Source organism: Zalophus californianus, chromosome 9 (assembly GCF_009762305.2).
Source record: "Zalophus californianus isolate mZalCal1 chromosome 9, mZalCal1.pri.v2, whole genome shotgun sequence".
Classification (NCBI taxonomy): Eukaryota; Metazoa; Chordata; class Mammalia; order Carnivora; family Otariidae; genus Zalophus; species Zalophus californianus.
Genome location: NC_045603.1, coordinates 19,903,410 through 19,926,107, shown reverse-complemented (window position 1 = coordinate 19,926,107; position 22,698 = coordinate 19,903,410). Strand labels below are relative to the sequence as shown.

The 22,698-nt window shown below is 39.9% G+C and overlaps 1 protein-coding gene across 1 annotated transcript in view; it reads left to right on the top strand.

Annotated features, from left to right (window-relative positions):
• DRAM1 (DNA damage regulated autophagy modulator 1) overlaps nt 1-22,698 on the top strand; it is a 42,479-nt gene that overhangs the window by 5,548 nt on the left and 14,233 nt on the right. The window contains exons 2-4 of the mRNA XM_027593327.2: nt 11,770-11,837; nt 13,226-13,368; nt 19,126-19,303. Of these exons, the coding sequence (XP_027449128.1) occupies nt 11,770-11,837; nt 13,226-13,368; nt 19,126-19,303 (389 nt within the window). The remainder of the gene's footprint in view (nt 1-11,769; nt 11,838-13,225; nt 13,369-19,125; nt 19,304-22,698) is intronic.

Sequence of the window (22,698 nt, the reverse complement as noted above, 5' to 3'; positions counted from 1 at the left end):
CTACTTGATTTCTCTCTGCTTTTCTATGGGTTAGTAATAGCACATCCCTCATGCATTAAGGTGTGAACTTACTTAGAACTCATTAGCACCCTGCTGCAAGAAATTAAGTTCTCTGTAAGAATTTGCTAATAGTATTATTAAGGGACCAGCCCACATTGGTCTGGATAGATGCTAGGGTTAAGTAGGAAAGGACATTTGATTGAGGGCTAATTTTATAAGTAATCAGTTTATTTGTCATTATAGCAGGTTTTCTTTTTTAAGTAATCTCTACGCCCAATGTGGGACTTGAACTCACAGCCCCAAGATGAAGAGTTGCATGCTCTAACCACTTATCCGCTTATCCCCAGGTGCCCCCTATAGCAGAAGTTTTCTTAACCAACCTCAGTCAGCTTGCTGGGTTAACTGTAACCTCATTCTCTGAAAAATAAACGGACTGAAGCAAGTGGTCCCTGAAAGCCTCTCCCAGCACTGGTCGCTCTCTGGGCTGCTTGCTGTCTTCTGTCACCTGTTTCTTTTTATGCTTATCCGATGCTGGCTGTGTTTGTTCCCAAATGTGTTTATGCCAGTTGTATTTTTTTTATTGTAATTACATGATTAAACTCACTGTACATAAACTGTTGGTCTGTGAATGCAAAAAAAGAATTGTAATTTTAAAGAAAACTCTGTTGAATGCTTTGGGAAGATTCAAAAGAGACAAGTTGTCAAAAAATTGCAGTCTATTTAGTATTGTTTATGACAAATGTGAAGACTTAAAAGTGATTAAAAAACTAGAAGGATTCTGCACTCAAATTGCTTCAAAAGTATCTTTAAGGTTTCCTTCTACTTTAAAGAACCCAAAACTAGAAATGAGATCATTTGGAGTAGATGTGGTTTATATGCCAGGGAGACACACAGTGGACTGGTACTCTCATAACGGCCTTGGCCATGTCAATAGGTAGGCAAATGAATGTGCATACATTTATTTGCTTGTCATGTGTATGTATCCACATAAGTTTTTTTGTATCCACATAATTTTTGATGACTTCTGCCTAAACCAACTTTTTTGATTACTAACTACATTGCATTTCAGGCAATGGTGACTTTTGCTTCCATTTCAACCGTAACAGTGGGGTCTGGATATTTATAGCAGCATTATCAACAATAGCCAAACTATGGAGAGAGCCCAAATGTCCATCGACTGATGAATGGATAAAGAAGTTGGGGTATATATACAGAATGGAATATTACTCAGCCATCAAAAAGAATGAAATCTTGCTGTTTGCAACGACATGGATGGAGCTGGAGTAAATTACGCTAAGTAAAATAAGTCAATCTGAGAAAGACAAATACACCATATGATCTCACTCATATGTGGCATTTAAGAAAGAAAATGAACATATGGGAAGGGGGAAAAGAAAAAAAGGAGAGAGGGAAACAAGCCATAAGAAACTTTTTTTTCTTTTTTCAGAATAGAAAGAACTGTATCATAGAAATAAATAGCAAACATGGATCGAACATCCTAGGAATCCTAGGAATTTCTCATTTCTCTTACATGTTCATACAAACTTTACCTGTTTATGTATTTCTACATTTCCATGTTTATATTTACATTTTTTTATAAAATTGGATTCTCTCCTACATATTTTAAATTTTTATTTATTTATTTATTATTGAAGTGTTATATTAGTTTCAGCTGTACAATATAGTCATTCAATAATTCTATACATTACTCTGTGTTCATCAGGGTAAGTGTAGTCACCATCTGTCACCAAACATTATTACAATATTATTGACTGTATTGCCTATTCTGTACTTTTCATTTTTGTGACTTATTTATTTTATTACTGGAAGTTTGTACATATCATTTTGGATTGTACTTTTTCACTTCTGTTTGTACTGTTACACAATATGCAGTTTTCCAGTAATAATAACTTGTGAAGGCACATTTTACAATTTTAAAATAAAAATGTAATAATCATAGTGAAAAAATCAGAAATACAGAAACAGAAAATAAATATTTCAAATCTCAACTTTCTAGAAATATATCTAATATTATTGGATTGATTTGCATAATTTTGGACTCTATTTACATACAATCACTCAATTATATCTAATATATATGAGGAGGGATACAAAATGCCTAGGGTTCATCAGTACAATCCATATAATACTCATCACTCATCTTGTAAGATATATTTAAGTATATCTGTAAGCATATTTATAAACAATACACATTTTTTCTTTTATACCATTAAGACCATGTCACATACAGTGTTGATGCCCTCAATTCATCATTTACCCCCATATTATGACAACGTCCCACCATAAGAAACTCTTAACGATAGAGAACAAACTGAGGGTTGAAGGAGGGAGGTGGGTGGGGGAGGGGCTGGATGGGGGATGGGTATAAGGAGGGTACTTGTTATGATGAGCACTGGGTGTTGTATGTGAGTGATGAATCACTGACTTCTACTCCAGAAGCCAGTAATACTGCACTGTATGTTAACTACCTAAAATTAAAAACAAACAAAAAACAGTGGGGTTTGGGATAATAATCAGATAATGAGGTCTGTGTGTATAAAGTCACATATTCTGACGTGATGCTAATGACGCTTCAGTCTTTTTTTTTTTTTTAAGATTTTATTTATTTATTTGACAGAGATACAGCGAGAGAGGGAACACAAGCAGGGGGAGTGGGAGAGAGAGAAGCAGGCTTCCCATGGAGCGGGGAGCCTGATGCGGGGCTCGATCCCAGGACCCTGGGATCATGACCTGAGCTGAAGGCAGTCACCCAACGACTGAGCCACCCAGGCGCCCCAGATGCTTCAGTCTTTATAATGCGGTGATTATTACTTCATAGTATCTCTAAGCCATAGTATCATAAGGATGAAAATGTGGGCTTGCCATTGAAAACTTTTAGGTAGAAAAGTATCATCCTTGAAATGATAATTTAGAGCATCACATTTTCTTCAAAAAAAGCGTTACCCAAATTAGTTAATCCTAAGAAAAGCATAATAAGAAAATTGAAGATCCCAAACTTTCACAGCTCAAAAATTAATTGAGGTGATGGATGCAGTATTGTGTGGCTTCTGAATCAACCATAAATGTGTGTAATTTCTCCTCTGTGTAAATTTTCCATTGTCATTGGATTACATAAAATTCTTTTTTTTTTCATGAAAAATAAAATTGGGAATGTTTTTCTTCTATTATTCCCACTTCTAAAAAGACAGTCGAGTATTGCTCAAAAGTCTGACTGCTGCAAGGCTGACAATTTTTAAATATAAGGTCTCAATTTCAACTTAAAAAAAAAGAGTGCTCTACTCAGCAGTCCCCCTTACCTGACAGTAATTGCATTTCAGTCCCTCAGGTACCTGCGTTGTAGACGCAGTTCTTGCCAAGGACATCTTACTAAGGCTCCAGAGGGAACGGCAGATGAGAAACTGGCTGTAGTTACATAGCACTACAAACTCACATGGAAATGACATGTTTTCATAAAAAGAAACGTAAAGTACTTTTCTAAGACTAAGTACTTTTCATCATCTTTAAGATGGAGATAAAAAGTACTTGCCTTACAAAGTTGTGAAGACCAACTAAGATGTGCCTGGCCGAGTGTAAGTGCTGAAGAAATGTTAACTTTAAAATTTCTTTTGTAATATTAGCAGCCGTAGTCCAAGCAGGGATGGTTTTCTAGAGACCTCTCTCAGAAAACTTCCCAAATCTGTCCTCTTATCACCTCCGGCTTCATTACCACCCTGGCCCCAGCCGCTGTCATCTCTTGACAAACTATTAAAATAGCTTCCTGTTTCATTGGTCCACGTTTGCCTCTCCATAGCCTTTTCACAACATTCTTTAAAAACATCTATCAACTTCATATCACTTCCCAGCGCTCAGCCCTCAACGGCTTCCCATCATCTTAGAATAACATTCAGAGTCCTTACCGTGACCCCGGGCCTCCCCGAGGCTCCCTCCCCTATATGCACACACATGTTCTCACTCAGTCCTCTCCAGCCACAACCGCTTCCTTGCAGTTCCTCTGACATATTGCCACCTTAAGGCCTTTGACTTTGCTGTTCCTCTGCTTGTAAATTTCCTGGCCCAAATATTCCACTTCATCCAGATCTCTGTTCAAGTCCCCTTCCCGGAATACCCTGTCTCAAGTAGGTGGCTCACCCCTCTCTCAGTCCTGTATCCAACTTACCTTTTCTTCACAGCGTTCATCACCCTAGACTCTTTTTACTGCCCTCCACAGATTATAAATTCCACGAAGGAGGGGCTTTTTCTGTTTTATCTATCACTGCTTTCACCATGCCTACAAAATCACCTATTGTGTTGAAGGCAATCAGTAACTATGTATTGAATCAGTGAGTCCTTTAATTTTGTGTTGGATACTAAGCTTCTTGAAGGTTAGTGAGTTATCTTTTCGTCTTTGTATCCCCATCATGGGGCACAGTTCCCGACACTTAACAATTAAAAAAAAAAAAAGAAATCTGTGGGATGCCTGGGTGGCTCAGTCAACTAAGCATCTAACTCTTGAATTTGGCTTAGGTCATGATCTCAGGGTTGTGGGACCTAGCCTGGCATCAGGCTCCCTGCTGGGTGGGTGTAGAGGCTGCTTGAGATTCTCTCTCTTCCTCTGCCCACAAACTGCGCCCCCTCGCCATTTTTTTTTTTTTGTGAACAAAGAGGGAAGTTGGACTGATAGAAAGGGGGGTAATTTGCATGTGCATGGGGTGAGAATAGAGTGAGTTGTTTGCATTTATGAGGAGGAAATTTCTTTTTAAGTTTAAAAATGGTTGCTATAGCTATATGGTGCCTCCCAGTTCAGGATAATCATCAGCAAATGAAGCTGCCAAAAAGCCCTAATAATTAAAAGTATCTAATAAAGTGTAATGACTTTTTATTATCATACTTCTTCCCTTCAAATATTATATTTAGATATTGTGAAGATAAAGGAATTAATGGTCTCCTTTATTGGTGCATTCAGTGTCTTCAGGTTCTAACTCCTGAATAATTTTTCCAAGCCTAGAATTTTAGTGCAATCCAATAAACTTCTGTCTGGGCAGACAGATAATTTTGCATATTGTCAGCTTGTCAGTCCCCCCACTCCTCCATAAACCATGATTCCAGGCTTTGGAATGATGGAATTACTTGTATCCAGTGATTTAGAGAACAGCATTCCATCAAGCTTATATTATCATGTAGGTCGTCTTTGCATTGTTTTCATTCCTGTGAGCATCAAATGATTATGCACTGGTATAAAATCATAAATTAGTTTGGAGAAGGATGTTAGACAACTTGGAATTTTCCACGGTGAACTTAATTTGTAGAGATGTAAATACAGGAAATGTAGACAGCTTCTAAACCACATGCAAATGAACAATTACTTTCTATCCCTGTTGCAGTTTCCAGGAAGTGCGTTATTTACAAGGAGGCAAGTGAGGAGGCGGCTGGGATGGGGCAGGGCCAGAACCATGTGGCTTAAGCCATACTGTACAGAACCATGTGGTGGGAGTTGGGTGGGGAGACTATTTTGCAAGGTTGGGAGGCAACTGGTTTCACCTCTTACTCATTCTCCAGTTTCCTGAATCAGCACCCAACCAAATACTACTACCTCTGCCTTTGCACAATGAGATCATTTAGTTTGAGCTTAAAAAAAATAAAAATAAGAAGAGTCTACCCACAGTTTCTCTTGGTACCCCCTGGGTGTTATGCTCATCTGGATTCCAATGTCAGGCAGAGGATGTGATTTGATATTTATTAATGATATAACATATTAGCTCAAAGACTGAAAGACTTAAAAGAACATTTTAAGGTAAAAGAGCCTTTCATTTTTATTGATGATAATGGGCAACCACTACTATTCTTTTTTTTAAATTAAAGTATAATTAACATACAGTGTCATACTAGTTTCAGGTGTACAATATAGTGATTCAACAATTCTATACATTACTCAGTGCTCATCAAGATAAGTGTACTCTTAATCTATTTCACCCATTCCCCCTGCCCCCACCCCCCACCTGTCTCCCTTCTGGCAACCACCAGTTTGTTCTCTGTATTTAGGAGTCTGGTTTTTTTGTTTGTTTGTTTTGGTTTGTCTCTTTTTTCTTTGTTCATTTGCTTTGTTTCTTAAATTCCACATATGAGTGAAATCATACGGTATTTGTATTTCTGTGTCTTATTTATGTCATTTAGCATTATACCTTCTAGGTTCATCTGTGTTGTTGCAAATGGCAAGATCTCATTCTTTTTTACGGCTGAGTAGTCCTACATTGTGTGTGTGTGCGTGTGTGTGTGTGTGTGTGTGTGTGTAACCCATATCTTGTTTATCCAATCAGTGGACACTTGGATTGCTTCTGTATCTTGGCTCTTGTAAATAATGCTGCAACAAACGTAGGGGTGCATATATTTTTTTGAGTTAGCGTTTTCATTTTCTTTGGGTAAGTGCCCAGTAATGAAATTACTGGATTGTATGGTAATATTTTTAACTTGTTTTTTTAAAAAAGATTTTATTTATTTATTTGACAGAGAGAGAGAGAGATAGCAAGAGAGGGAACACAAGCAGGGGGAGTAGGAGAGGGAGAAGCAGGCTTCCTGCTGAGCAGGGAGCCCAGCCCGATGCAGGGCTTAATCCCAGGACCCTGGGACCAAGACCTCAGCCAAAGGCAGAGACTTAATGACTGGGCCACCCAGGCACCCCTATTTTTAAGTTTTTGAGGAACCTCCATATTGTTTTCCACAGTGGCTGCACCAGTTTACATTCCCACCAATAGTACACGAGGGTTCCTTTTTTTCCCACATCCTCACTAACACTTGTTATTTCTTGTCTTTTTAATTGTAGTCATTCTGACAGGTGTGAGGTGATATCTCATTGTGGTTTTGATTTGCATTTCCCTGATGATGAGTGATATTGAACATCTTTTCATGTGTCTGTTAGCCATTTTTATATCTTCTTTGGAAAAATGTCTATTCAAGTCCCCTGCCCATTTTTAATTAGATTATTATTATTTTTTTGGTGTTGAGTTATATAAGTTCTTTATATGTTTTGGAATATTAACCCCTTATGGGATATATCATTTGCAAATATCTTCTATTCAGTAGGTGGTTTATTGATGATTTCCTTTGCTGTGCAAAAGCTTTTTATTTGGGAGTAGTCTCAAATAGTTGAATTTTGCTTTTATTCTTAAAAATTCTCAGAAGTGTCACATTTTTATTTGCTGCTTGGAAAATTTTCTTGAAATATATTCTTGAGCGAGGAGCACTTGGGTGACTCAGTCATTTAAGCGTCTGCCTTCAGCTCAGGTCATGATCTCTGGGTCCTGGGATCAAGCCCTGCATCGGGCTTCCTGTTCAGCAGGGAGTCTGCATCTCTCTCTCTCTCTCTCTCCCTCTCCCCCTCCCAGCCACTCGTTCTCTCTGTCAAATAAATAAATAAAGTCTTAAAAAAAAAGAATATTCTTGAGCGAAATTTCACCATATGTAGTTAGGTACCTTTTGTCACTTAATGGAAATAAATCACACACTGACCATTCTTACCTGTTAGATTGGGTAATTTGTGACTCAGATTGTATCTAATGCATAGTAGGTATCTCTTAAATATTTTGTTGATGAGCAGTTAAATTTCATGGTATTTGTGGAACCAAATAAAAAAATTTTAAAGCTGGTTTCATTTAATCAAACAACTGGTTATGAATGCAGTACACTAATATTTACCCAAATTTGTAGTATAGTGCCAAGTATAGGAATGTAGGCCCATTGGTACTCATGCACTGATGGTAGGCATTGTAGACTCTAGTCCTGAAAGAAAATCAGACTTATTATGATAGTCAATATTTGTCAAAAATATTTTACAATCAGTTATGGCATTTGAGGAGTTATGAGGTCTTGCCTAGTTTACACTTTCCTGGTATACAAGAAAGGCATGATGATCTCTTTTCATTACCATCATGGTTCATTCCCATGGTGTGCTGGAGCCAGCTAATATGTGCTCCTGAGAGCCAACTGTGTATATTTCTTCCCAATTCAATGTTCAGTGACCTACATTTTGGCAGCTTGAACTTTGACATGTTGGGAGCATTTACACCATGGAAATTGGCCTGTGCTACAAATCAGGCTCCCTCCAGAGCTAGTTGTTAAACATTTACCAGCACATCAGTGTTCATTCTCCGCGCCCACCCGCAATCATTCTAACTACTCCGTTCCTTGCCTGCTTTAGAGCACTACAGAGGCAGGGAAGTCAGGGAGTCAGATGCCTGGATTGTGTTAACAATGAAATTTAACTGAATAAAAATTTAAAGATCTTATTGGCTTTATTCATGGATTCATGATTTGGGCAGGATCCAGTCTAGCAGACAGAAAGGAGCTCTGAGGACCTGTACAAAATGAAAGACTTTTATAGGCAGAAGGGAGCAGGACAAGGACATTGATTATTGCAAGCTTACTTTCCCTATAGAGGGCAGGGGTCTTATCAGGCACATTACATAACTAATGCTGATCAGGTGATTCCTGAATGACTGGTTTAAGATTCCATTTCCAGGAGAGCTGAAACTTAAATTAAGTCTCAGTTTGGTGACTCAGGGCTTAGTATAAGCAATTCCATTTTGGGTCTGTTGTGTTTAGTAACTGGAATATAGATTCATCTCCTTAATAACCCCATGACCTTGAACAAATTATGTAACCTCTCTAATACCACTTTCTTCCTTAGTAAAATGGGGTTGAAATAAGACTCACCTCAAGGTTTTGAGGGTAAAATGCAATGATGTATGGTAACCACCTAACAGTGTCTGGTATGTAGTAAATGCTCAATAAGTGGTGTTTACTAGGTTTAGGTGTTTTTTTTTTTTTTTTATTGCTAGTACTGATAGTCATTCATTCAACAAATACATATGGAATGGTTATTTACAAAGCACATTTGATTCTGCCTGTATGGTTTTACTTTATTTTTATTTTTTATTATTGTTATTTTTTAAGGTTTTATTTATTTATTTTAGAAAGAGAGAGGCAACATGAACAGGAGGAGGGGCAGAGAGAGAGAGGGACAAGCAGACTCCCCACTGAGCAGGGGACCCCGAAGTGGGTCTAGATCCTGGACCCTGAGATCATGACCTGAGTGGAAGTGAGATGCTTATCAGGTTGAGCCACCCAGGCACCCCATATGGTTTTAAATGTACAGATAAACAAGAATAAAGCACCACCCTGAAATTCTGAGCTTTCAGATCACATGTTTTATGCCATGGGGACTGTACATCTGGGCTCTTGACAAATGTCTTGGTTTACTATCAATGGGCAGATAGTTCCAGAGTCTGGTCGACTTATCTCCTGTCAGGGCACCTTCTTCTCTCCAACTACTTACCTATTCCCATTCCCATAAATATCCTCACTCTTCCATTTCCTTCCTTTCTCCACAAATAAGCAAACAATCTCCCTGGCATGTGGCAGGTGCTGTCAGGCCTGTGATCACAAGTACTCTTGCATGACTCACCTGGAAGCTGCCTTTTTATATCCCGAGGCCAAGAACAGAAGGCTTGATTTCTACGTGAGATTTAATCTTTGGGCAAAAGGTCCCCCCGAGGGTAAAAGCTGTCTACCTTTTTCCATGACTGGTTCCGGTCCTCTCCTCTTACCCCACGTCATGCTCAGAAAGACATCCCACACACGGTGTAGCCTTTTCCCCCTCAAGATTCCTTTGGGGAGAAAAAAGGTTATTTGTAGGAGAAATGATAACGTGAAATTCTAAACCGTCCAGATTCTTACGGGTGAAAGTGCCACTGAGATTGAAATAGGAATAGAAGTATTTGTTGTAAAGGGGTGTCTTAACCTCTTTATACTTTTCAAATATTAAGTGTGCACAAAACTGGAAGACTCCTGCTGCCTTCTGCACACATGGGCTTCTTGTGGAATTCCTCAGATCATTTGAAGTGTGTCTTTTCAACATGATCAGTGTTTCAATACTTAAATTTCAGAGCTGTTTTAAAATGGGGTAACACTTAAGATGGGTACAAATTGTTTCATGCTGAGAACTCTCAGGCCATCAGTTTTAAACTGTTGCTTTATGGGAGCAGCTTGATGATGTAAAAATGTAAACCTTCGCTAAAATTAACAAGTCAGGAAACGACAGATGTTGGTGGGGATGCGGAGAAAGGGGAACCTTCCTACACTGTTGGTGGGAATGCAAGCTGGTGCAGCCGCTCTGGAAAACAGTATGGAGGTTCCTCAGAAGGTTGAAAATAGAGATACCCTGCAATCCAGCAATTGCATTACTTGGTATTTACCTCAAAGATACAAATGTAGTGATCTGAAGAGGCACCTGCACCACAATGTTTATAGCAGCAATGTCCACAATAGCCAAACTGGAAAGAGCACAGATGTCCATCGACAGATGAATGGATAAAGAAGATGTGGGATATATATACAATGGAATATTATGCAGCCATCAAAAGGAATGAGATCTTGCCATTTGCAACGATGTGGATGGAACCGGAGGGTATTATGCTGAGCGAAATAAGTCAGTCAGAGAAAGACATGTATCATGATCTCACTGATATGAGGAATTCTTAATCTCAGGAAACAAACTGAGGGCTGCTGGAGTGGTGGGGGGTGGGAGGGATGGGGTGGCTGGGTGATCGACATTGGGGAGGGTATGTGCTATGGTGAGCGCTGTGAATTGTACAAGACTGATGAATCACGGATCTGTACCTCTGAAACAAATAATACATTATATGTTAAAAAATAAAAAGAAGAAGAAGATAGCAGGAAGGGAAAAATGAAGGGGGGGAAATTGGAGCAGAAGACGAACCATGAGAGACTATGGATTCTGAGGAACAAACTGAGGGTTCTAGAGGGGAGGGGTGGGGGATGGGTTAGCCTGGTGATGGGTATTAAAGAGGGCACGTTCTGCGTGGAGCCCTGGGTGTTATGCACAAACAATGAGTCATGGAACACTACATCATAAACTAATGATGTAATGTATGGTGATTAACATAACATAATAAAATTTAAAAAAATGTAAACCTTGGTATGAATGAGTAGAAAACAACACATCAAACACTACTTTCCAGCTCATTTAATTAATTTTTTTTCCAGCTCATATAATTAATGAATTGATTGCGCCAGAAACGTCTTATAGAAACTATTTTTTTAAAATAGTTTATCACAATTAATATAGCCTTGATATCCTATTGCTTCCATAAAGTTCTAATAGGGCATCAGTAATATTGCTCAGCTTCCTACCATCCTATTGTCAGCAGCAGAAACTCTTGTGGATAAATCAAATAATTAAAAAAAATGTAAATGATGTGTTTATGTGTATTTAAAATCCAAATAGTTGCTTTTTCAAACTTGATTTTAGGCTCTTTTTCCCCCAAAATAGTCACATTCAATTCTTAACGAGAATGAACACACATCAAGTTTATTGGGCTTGATTATTTGAGAAACACCACTATCATTCACTTTAAATATTTCCTAGCTTTTTACAATGGAAAAAAAATTAATGTAACCTCTTATGGTAGAAAATGAGTTTTAGGTTTCTCAGAGCCAAAATGAAAATACTTTAGGGGCACGTGGGTGGCTCAGTTGGTTAAGTGACTGCCTTCAGCTCAGGTCATGATCCTGGAGTCCCGGGATTGAGTCCCACGTCTGGCTCCCTGCTCGGCAGGGAGTCTGCTTCTCCCTCTGACCCTCCCCCCTCTCATGTGCTCTCTCTTTCTCTCTCTCTCTCTCTCTCATTCTCTCTTTCAAATAAATAAATAAATAAAATCTTTAAAAAAAAATAACTTGGACATTTCTCTTTGTCAGTGATACAGGAACAACACCTCCAGAGAGTGGGATTTTTGGATTTATGATAAACTTCTCTGCATTTCTTGGTAAGTACACAATAATTATTATAAATAAATGAAAAATTCCTAGTCTCAAGTGAAAGTGAAATGTGTTGTTTATAGTTTGTATATAATTTTTTTAGCAGACTTTATTTTTCAGAACAGTTTTAGGTTCACAGCAAAATTGAGCAAAAAGTAGAGATTTCTCATATATGCCCTGCCCTCCAGCCAGGGTCTCCCCCACTCTCATCATCCCCCACCAGAGTTGTACATTTGTTACAGTTGATGAGCCTATGTTGACGTTGACGTATCATTATCACCCAAAGTCCATAGTTTACATTAGGGTTCACTCTTGGTGTGTATGATTTTTTTTAACGATTTATTTATTAGAGAGAGATAGTGTGTGAGCATGCGGGCACACGAGCGGGAGGAGGGGCAGAGGGATAAGCTTACACAAAACCCAGAAGCTAAACGGTAAAGAATTGAAAGATTTAATAGATAAAAAATTAAAACTTCCAAGTGACAAAAGATACAAAAAATGAAGTTAAAGATGGACCCGGAGAAAATTTGTAATATTTATAGCAGACAGTAGACTAGCGTGCATAATGTGTAAAAAGCAACTGCAAATTAAAAATGAAGAGACAAACTCAACAGAAAAATCAGGAAAAAATTAAATGCAAGTTTCAGAAGAAGAAATGCAGATGACCAGCAGACATACTGAAAGTTGCTCAATCTCACTAATGAGCAGAGAAATGCAAATTAAACCAACAGGTTGCCATTTCTCATTCATTGTATTGGCAATAATTAAAAAGGCAAGGGCATGCAGAATTGCTTTCAAACTCTGCTGTGAGAGTATAAATGCTAGAATACAGTGTTGGAGCAATTTGCAGATACTTTTTGGCATTTTAATTGTGCACAGTTTTTGCTCCAGTAATAATACTTCTAGGAATTTGTCTTCCAGAAGCACTGAAAGCATGCCAAGGACTTGTATACAAGGCTGTTCATTGAGCATTGTTTGTAACAGGAAAAACAGAGAGACAGGGTAGAAGTCCAACATCAGGGGAATTATGAAATAAATATATACCATGATGAGACCCCTAAGAACAATGAAGTAGACTTATTTCCACCAGCATGGTGAGATCTCCATGGTGATTTTCTTTATGTGGAAAAAAAGCAAGTCACAGAATACATGCACAATAGCATTTATGTGAAAAAGATAATGGGCAAGTTGGTGTGTGTTTGTGTGTATGTGTGTGTATATCCATCACACTGAGGAGAGAGTAAGAAGGGGTGAGGAAGGACTGGGTAGGTGAGTGGGAGACCATGGCAATTAATAAATTGAAATACAGACTTTAAAACAGCAATGCAAAAACTTTCCCTGTGTTTTTGTTCTAAAAGGTCAAATAAAAATTCATCAAAGTGCTTTTCTTTTTCAGGTGCAGCCACAATGTACACAAGATATAAAATAGTAGAGAAGCAAAATCAGACCAGCTATTTCAGCACGCCTGTATTTAACTTGGTGTCCCTAGTTCTTGGATTGGTGGGATGTATCGGAATGGGCATTGTAGCCAATTTCCAGGTATGTCCTGAGGTTGGTTGTGTCTTGGGGATGATGAGTATGTGTGTCTGGAGGAGAGAAGCAAGAACACAAGAGGATCCTTGTGCCAGGATCAAGTAGTTGATGGGTTTTATAAAAGTTGGATAGTGTGCTTCTTAGAAACAAATCTTTCTCATTTGAAAGTCAGTCCTGCCTGGCACTTGGGAGAGGTGGGGTGCATGTTTGCATGGTTATGAGAAAGCACATTTTGCTCCATGTTCCGGGCTCCCTGCATTGCTCCATGTTTATTACATGGTTGATGGCTTGGGAGAGGGACTTCAGTCATTGTAATAGTTTCGTTTAAGAGTGTAAAAAATATTTGGGGCACCTGGGTGGACTCAGTCAGTTGAGCCTCTGACTCTGGATTTCGGCTCCAGTCATGATCTCAGGGTCCTGAGATTGAGCCACATTGGGCTCTGCGCTCAGTGAAAAGTCTGCTTCTTCTTCTTCCTCTGCCCCTCCCCCTGCTTGAGCTCTCTCTCTCTCAAACAAATAAAATCTTTAAAAAACAAAGAGTGTGAGAATATTTGTGTGTATGAGCGTGTGCGTTTACCAACGGAGAGCAGCATCTGATTTCTTCCTTTGTCAGGTGAGGATATAGGTAATGGGGGTGAAATCCTTTGCTCAGGGTTACTCAGCTCATTCATTACAGAGCCAAAACATGGCCCCAGTGGAGGAAATTAACTTATATGGTGACTCCTCTGGAGTCTGCTCAGTATATTCTTACTGTTCGAAGTATTTGAAGAAACCCCTGCTTGTTCTATTCTAACTCGGGGCTACCTGTTCATCCTGAGGTCTCTTTCAGGAAGGCATGGGAACTGTTTGTCTATGGAGACGATATTTAATATTTTAAAAGTATTTATTGCATTTCAGGTTTTACTAGTTATAATATCCTCCCCTCCTAGGGTTATTGTGAGGACCCCACGAGCTGATGTATACTCACAGCAGGGCCGTACTTGGCAGCCGCCATGGCTGCCATTCATTACAGGCTTACGCTGTGTTGGTCTTGCTCTCTCCACCACTATGTTTTTTTTTTTTTTTTTTTTTAAGATTTTATTTTATTTATTTGTCAGCGAGAGCAAGAGAGTGCACACAAAGCAGTCGGGAGCCATAGGCAGAAGGAGAAGCAGGCTTCCTGCCTGAGCAAGGAGCCAGATGTGGGACTCGATCCAGGACCCTGGGATCATGACCTGGGTGGAAGGCAGACGTTTAACTGACTGAGCCACCCAGGTGCCCCCTGAGTTTTCGTTTTGAATGTTATAAATCCACAATTATTGTTTCCCTGTTAACACTGAAAGGTAGGTTTGTAGCCTCCCTGGAGCAAGTATCCAGGGCTTCATGGAGGGCACTGTGCGAATAGATTGCTTCTGGCTCCATTATTATTTTCCTACCCTTATTTTGCCTTTAATGGAGAAATGACACAAAGGCTGTAACACATGTGGGTGCAGGTGACATTGGTCACGTGGTGGAGACTCTTTCTTTATAGTTTATGATTGTATGCATTTGGTTTTTCATGACAACCAATGTATTGAAAATCTCCTGTTTGACAGACTTTACTTTCGTAAAGTAGCACATTCAGTGCTTTAACTTCTGTCATCCCCAATAATGACCTTAGAAGTCAGGTGGTATTATTTTCCTCATTTGCCAGTGGAGAAATGGAGGCCCAGAGGGCTTCATCCTTGCCCAAGATTGAATGAGCACAGAAAGGCAGATGTGGACTTTGAATCGAAGCCATCTCTCTAGAACCTGTGGGAAAGAGTTAACTTCAAGGCCAAAATGGGAAATCTCTGAAAGAAATAAAGCAGTTCTCTGAAACCATTCACAGTTCTAGTGCCAGAAAGCGCTACAGGAAGGGAAATGGAATTGGAGGGGCGAGAAGACGTGGAATGATATGATCACTAGTAGATGGTGGATATGAATTGTTCAGTGGGGAAGAGTATACACTATATGATATCCGATGACTTTGCTCTCCAACTAACTCACAGGATGAGCACAACAGCTGTCAGCTTTTCAACCAGAAAGGGCAAATGTTAGAAAGAACACTTGGAAGTCAGACCATTGAACTTGTGGTTCTCTTTAAGGTTTCAATGAAGTGATTACATCTTAACAAAAAACCAGCAATAGAATCTTAAACTTTCCTGAGAGCAAAGTATTTGCCTTGTCATTGTTCCCATAAGTATATCTTTACAACTTCCTTGTTTGATATCCTGTCATTCATTTTCAACATGTGGGGAGCAAACCAACTCGAGCCCTTCCTTCCCGAGGAATTGGAGGTGTGCAGGCAAGAGGGCACTGGCTGTCTTGGGGGTGGGGGTGTTCCTTGCGTAGGAGCAAACTGCACTCATCAGAAGTTCAAGGAGCTGTCTGTCCTGAGCTGGTTGGGTGGGACGGCTACTTTTTGGTGTGTCTTCCCCAACCTCTCTCAGTCCTTTACTTTCCTTCAAGAAATTTCCCTTTTGGAAAAGTCAAGTTTTCCAAGATTTAACCCTCTCAGTGTTCTAGATTTCTTTTTACTACCTTTTAAATTAACAAGAGAGTTTTGAAAGAGAGATCCAGAAAGCATGCCGGATTTTCATTTTTATCCTCTATCCAAAATTCATGTCTGATCTAAGAATCATTTCCCTTCAAAAAGACATCTTTGCTCTGAAAAACAAACTGAGGGTTCTAGAGGGGAGGGGGTAGGGGGATGGTTAGCCTGGTGATGTATTGAGGAGGGCACGTTCTGCGTGGAGCACTGGGTGTTATGAACAAACAATGAATCATGGAACACTGCACCAAAAACTAATGATGTAATATATGGTGATTAACATAACAATAAAAAAATAAAAAAAAAAAGACATCTTTGATGAAGTCAAAAAGACTTCACAGGGGGAAAAAGCACATCCAAATACAACTCCTGCTGACTCAAGGACCTTCTGATCCGGTAATGGCAGGGTTAATGTGGGGGCCCATGAATTTGCAGATGAAGATCCTAAAGGATATGTTGAATAGAAGGGGGTTGAGGAAGCAAATTCCCTGATAGTGCAATTGGAGGAAACAGAGTATATAAATGCAGGATGTTGATTTACTTAGCATAAAAAAGAAAACAGCGCATGGAAAGCATCAAGAATCTCAGAACATTATTCCTGAAAATTACTCATTAGCAGTGGACGCCTTTCTTTTTGTTCATTTTCCCTTGCCCAAATGTGCCTAACATTCAAAGGGGGGCAAAGATCTGTGTCTTCATTCTTTTATTGGTTTAATGTTGGTTTTATATTTGGTTTAATACTGTTGGTTTTATATTGTTTTTTTTCCCCCAGTTTTACTGAGGTATCTTTGGCATATAACCTTGTATTAGTGTGTAACAGAGTGATGTGATACATGTATATACATTGCAAAATGATCACAATAAGTTCGTTAACGTACATCACCTCACACAGGTACAATTTTTTTTTCTTGTGATGACAACTCTCTTAGCAACTTTCGAATATACGATATGGCATTGTTAACTACGGTCACCATGCTGCCCGTTACATCCTCAGGCTTTGTATCTGGAAGCTTCAGTCTTTCGACCCCCTTTTCCTCCATCCTCCGTCCCCACTCCTACCCCTCACCTCTGGCAACCATTGATCTGTTTTCTGTATCGATAAGTTCAGTTTTTTATTTTTTTTTAAGATTCCACATATAAGTGAGATCATACAGTATTTGCCTTTGTCTGACTCGTTTCATTTGGCATCATGCCCTCAGCATCCATCTGTGTGTCACAAATGGCAAGATTTTTTACTTTTTCATGGGTGAATAATTGTGTGTGTGTGTGTGTGTCACATTTTCATTATCTGTTCATCCTTTGACAGACACAGGTTTTTTCTATGTCTTGGCTGTTGTAATGCTGCAGTGAACATGGGGGTGTAGTCATCTTTTTGAGAGTGATTTCATTTTCTTTGAATTATTGCTGTTTTTCATTGTAGTAAAATACATATATAACATAGAATTGGCCAACTTAGGGGTGCCTGGGTGGCGGTTAAGCATCTGCCTTTGGCTCAGGTCATGATCTCAGGGTCCTGGGATGAGCCCTGTGTGGGGCTCCCTGCTGAGCAGGGAGCCTGCTTTGCCCTCTCCCTCTGCCCCTCCCCCCCTCAGGCTCGCTCTCTCTAGCTTTCTCTCTCAAATAAATAAATAAAATCTTTTTAAAAAATTGGCCATTTAACCATTTTTAAGTGTACAGTTTAGTGGTTTTTTAAAATTCTTTAAGTACTTAAAGGTATATAAATATTTTAAAGGGCATAGAATGTGCTTTATTTTTCATATATAATCTTCCTAAATCTATATGCCCATGTTAAGTATCATAGGAATAAGAATCTATACCTAATAAGTGTGTAATTGATATTCCGTGTTGCAGAATGTTAATGCAGCCATATTTTATTATAACATAAATCAAGTAGTGCATTTTCCCCTATATTAGTAGGTTTGATACCAGGAAATAAGTTTCCTTAGAAAATAAGTTTGACCCAGGGTCCTGGGATCAAGCTGGATGGTTCAGTTGGTTAAGCATCTGCCTTCAGCTCATGTCATGATCCCAGGGTCCTGGGATCAAGCCCTGTGTCAGGGCTCCTGCTCAGCAGGGAGCCTGCTTCTCCCTCTACCTGCTGCTCCCCCTACTTGTACTCTCTCTCTCTCTCTCTGTCAAATAAATAAATAAAATCTTAAAAAAAAGAAAAGAAGTTTGAAAGTTTTTTTTTTTTAATCTTCCTTTCCCATGTGGACAATAAAGACTTGATAACAGTTTATTTGTGAGCAGATGGAGAACACCCTGGTTCTGGGCAAGGCTGGATGGGTCCAGATCAAAGAAAAATCTGGGAGGGACAGGGTGTGGGTAGTGAGTTGGGGCCAGTAGGGGTCTAGGACCCAAACCAGGCTCTCTTGGACAATACTTTAACTTGCCCCTTTGCAAAGCTCACGTTTTCAAGTTCAAGCAGAGACAATCCATTGCTCAATACAACATCATTGTTACACCAGAAGGTAGGTGCCCATTGCACATTTGAAAGGAGCCTAAAGTGAGCTCCTTGAATGGTCCATCATGAGCATATTTGTGATCAATACCAGATTCTGTGCCTAGACTGGGTGTAGGGGTGCTTTCTGGTTGAAATGGCTGGGGGAGGATGGGGGCACAGGGCCTTGACTTGAATCTGCCTTTGCATGGCAAGGGCAGTGTCTTTACTTACATTTGTTTGGCATGTGGGGTGCCTGGGGAAGACAGAGATTATTGGGGAGCAGGGAGCCTGAAATCCACGCTGGGCATGTTCATGGAACCAGTTGTATACTTTTAAATGGAATTCATCATATAATCTTCACTGCAAACCTGCAAGACTGGAATTATTATGCCCATTTTACAGATACAGAAATTGAGGTTATAAACTAAGGTCACAGAGTCCAGTGGCAGATTTGAAATTTTTTATCCAGTTCTGCTGCACTCCAAAGCCCTCGGTACTCAGTTCTCCCACCTCTGAGGCAGACATCCCTCTGTCCTTGTGCAGCGTGCCCCCATTTGCTGTGGAACAACTAAGAGCATTTACTTTAGGGTCTGGAAGGCATTTCTCTTGGTAGTCCTCTGCAGGCAACTGCATTCTCCAAGGAGTGGTAGGTGCACCTGTGATGACGGTGGCTTTGAGTAGCCCAGCGTGGGTAGGGGCATGGGTCTTGCTGCGCGCAGACTCGTGCAGACTCACGCAGAGTAACAGCTCTTTGTGACTCTCTCTCTAGGAGTTAGCTGTTCCCGTGGTCCACGATGGCGGCGCCCTTTTGGCTTTTGTCTGCGGTGTGGTCTACACGCTCCTGCAGTCCATCATCTCTTACAAATCATGTCCCCAGTGGAACAGCCTGTCCACATGCCACGTGCGGTTGGCCATCTCTGCTGTTTCCTGTGCAGCCGTGGTCCCCAGTATCCTTTACACATTTGTCAGTGTCTTCACGGGCTTGACCCTTCTCCCACTCCCCCAAAAGAGTATGAAAAAAAGCAAAGGTTAACAGCCCGGTTTCCACATGCTTCAGGAGAACAATTGGGAGAAAAGTGTAGTCGTTAAGAAAATATCTCAACATTGTCTGGTTAGATCAAAACAATCTTTGGGGGGAACCTGTGCAAGGAGAATGGAAACATGTCGAAACACTTTAGTCTGTTTACTTTCCTTCCAACAGGGAAAGTTTCGTAAGCAATGGGAAAATATTTATTTTTCTTTGTAGTGCTTGGTCAAAGGCACCAAATATTGATATTGTACTTAAAGTAACAGCCCTGTGAAGTCCCAAGAGCCAGTACTCTGCCCTCACCCTGCACGTTGATGATTCATTAGGTGGTTTGATTTACCCGTCTGTGTTAAGAGGTTTTAAAAAGCTCTCTCATTTATTTCTAAGGCAGTTGAAATACATTTAGCCTTCTCTTGTTATCACTGATTCCAGTTTCAAAATGAAATCTCATTCCATTTTCTAATTCAACAATGTGAAAAGAAAGTATCAATTTATATGCCTGTGCGTTCTGGTTTAAAGGAAATGAAAGCTTGATCCTTCTCTCTTTCTAGAGGCATTTAACAGAAAAAAAAAAAAAAGCTGTGTCTTTAAGATGTGGAAAATTCCCATCTTTCGAAATACCATCTGCAGTCCTATCAGAGAAAAACTGCAGAGCCATCAAAAGATGGTGATTCCTGTCAGACTGTAGGAAAATAGCAACTATTTTATTAGCGGAAACTTTGTTAGTCTGGATTCCGTTTTGGTATAAAGTGGGCAAGCTTGAGTGAAAATGCACCATGTGCTTCTAAATAGTAAGTTTTGCGTTTCTCTTAAAACAGAAGCTATACAAAATGTGAAGCCTAAGTACGGTTTTGGGTTTTTTTTTTTTAATCATCTTAGGGAAGGAAATTTTTAGTTACAAAATTTCTAAGCACAGAGGAAGCAAATCCTACTGTTGAGAAATTTAAACAAAATACATACCCTTGTTACAAAGATAGTTCCTTCGCAATTTCCCTGTCCTATTTATGGATTGAAGACACTCATGTTTCTCTCCAAATATATCTACTTAAAACTTTTAGCTTGTGTTAGTTGTAGAATTTATAGTAGCAGTGTTCGTAGTGTTAAAGCCAAAGTTTCTTGGTGTAGGAAACCTTTGCTTGCTTCCAACTTGAGAGGCACATCTTTAGATGTTAAAATCGGAGAGAATTTTAGCAAGAATAAGCATTTCGGCCCTAAGAGTTTCACATACAAATAGCTCCCATTTCTAGGTGGTTCTTAGGAGCCATGCCAAGGGATAGCATCCCCAAGCAGAAGCAGGTCATGTGCCTGTATTAAATCAACTCGAATGAATTAATCCGTATGGAAAGGTCTTTGGTCCTAAGCATTAGCATGGTATTTATATTTCTTTCCAAAGATTTCAAAGTATCTTTAAAATGCCCTTGTCTCTTGTTACTGTAATATTTCTGTGAAACATCCTCACTTGACTAATGAAGAAACTGAAACATAGATGAGGCAGTTGCTAGGATCTTGCTTCTAGGCCCTGCCTGTGAGACTATCCATCTTGCACCTGGCTTCTAACACTTTCAAAAGCCTTCACAAAATCACTAACAGCATAGAGCCCAGGTTCCTTCGCTTGAGACGCATAACCTGAGACTGCCTATTGAGTATTTTTTTTAAGATTTTATTGATTTACTTATTTTAGAGAGAGAGAGAGAATCTCAAGCAGACTCCTCACTGTGCTCAGAGCCCCATGTGGGACTTGACCTCACGACCCATGAGATCATGACCTAAGCTGAAACCCAGAGTCAGCGCTTAACATACTCAGCCACCCACGTGCCCCATGAGACTGCCTATATTTTTGACCTCATTCTTACATGGTCTCCCCTGGACTTGCCCCTTTCCTGTTCTCTGCTTTTGGCCATTCTATTCTCCCTGGCTGGATTCTCCTCCTCCACCTTGTTTTCTAGAGCTGAGCTGTCCAGTACGGTAGCCACTAACCACATGAGGCTACTGAGCACTTGAAATGTGGCTGGTTCACATGGAGACATGCAGCTAAGTGTAAAAACCACACTGATTTCAAAGATTTAAGAAGAAGAAAAGGAGAATGTAAAATATCTCATTATTAATTCTTTATATTAGTACATGTTGAAATGATAATATTTTTGATATATTGGGTTAGATAAGATATTATTAAAATTAATTTCATTTGGTTCTATTTTATTTTTAACTAATCTTTACACCCAACATGTGGCCCAACCTCCCAATCCTGAGATCAAGAGTCACATGCTCTACCAACTAAGCCAGGCAGGCGCCCCTCATTTGGTTCTTTTTAGTTTAGTTTTTTTTTTTTTTTAGTGTAGCTATTCTAGTAGAATTTTTTTTTTTTTAAGGAGATAGAAGTTTATTGAATACACCACAAGGGAGAAGCGGGTAGGGCAGCAGAGGAGAGGCTATTTGCCCATGGGAGAATATTTTACAGGGGCGCCTGGGTGGCTCAGTCGTTGAGCATCTGCCTTCGGCTCAGGTCATGATCCCAGGGTCCTGGGATCGAGCCCCGCATCGGGCTCCCTGCTCGGCGGGAAGCCTGCTTCTCCCTTCCCCACTCCCCCTGCCTGTGTTCCCTCTCTCCTTGTCTCTCTCTCTCTGTCAAATAAATAAATAAAATCTTTAAAAAAAAGAATATTTTACATTACACATGTGGCTGGCATTAATTTCTGGGGTGACGCTGCTCTAGAGAGCTCCTCAGGCCTCAACTTACATTAGGCTCAACTCAGTGAAGACTTTCCTGACTCCTCAAATCCCATTCCACTCTGAATTCATAATTTTCCCTCTGAGTCATCATCGTGCCCTATTCTTTTCTGTCTTAATGCAGCACATTCCCTGGGCTTCATCCGACAAGGCTGTGATGTTTCCAAGAGCTGACACCAAGTCTGTTTTGCCAGAATTTTCTGTCTCCCCCTTCCTTCCCACCAGCATGGTACCTGGTGCACAGAAGATAGGACTCAAGAACAAAGAGTTAAGACGCTTTTAAACTATTAGAAACAGAAATATGGTAATGACACGATCAGGGAATCTTTTATTTTGAGAAAACAAGAAGTGTTAAGAATTGCAAAATATTGGGGGGTAGGGAGGGCAGGGAGAGGAGGTGCTGACTCTGAATTCAGAGGGAATTCTAAACTTCACATTGACTCAAAGCTTTGAATTCATAACTGTTTGCAAAAGCATTTTAAGATCATCTCATCTCTAGCTTTCTCTTTTGCCTTTATAAGCTCCATCAGAATGGCTGTCACGACTCTTTTACCGACAGCCCATGGAGGCTCTAGCCTCAGTCCCTGG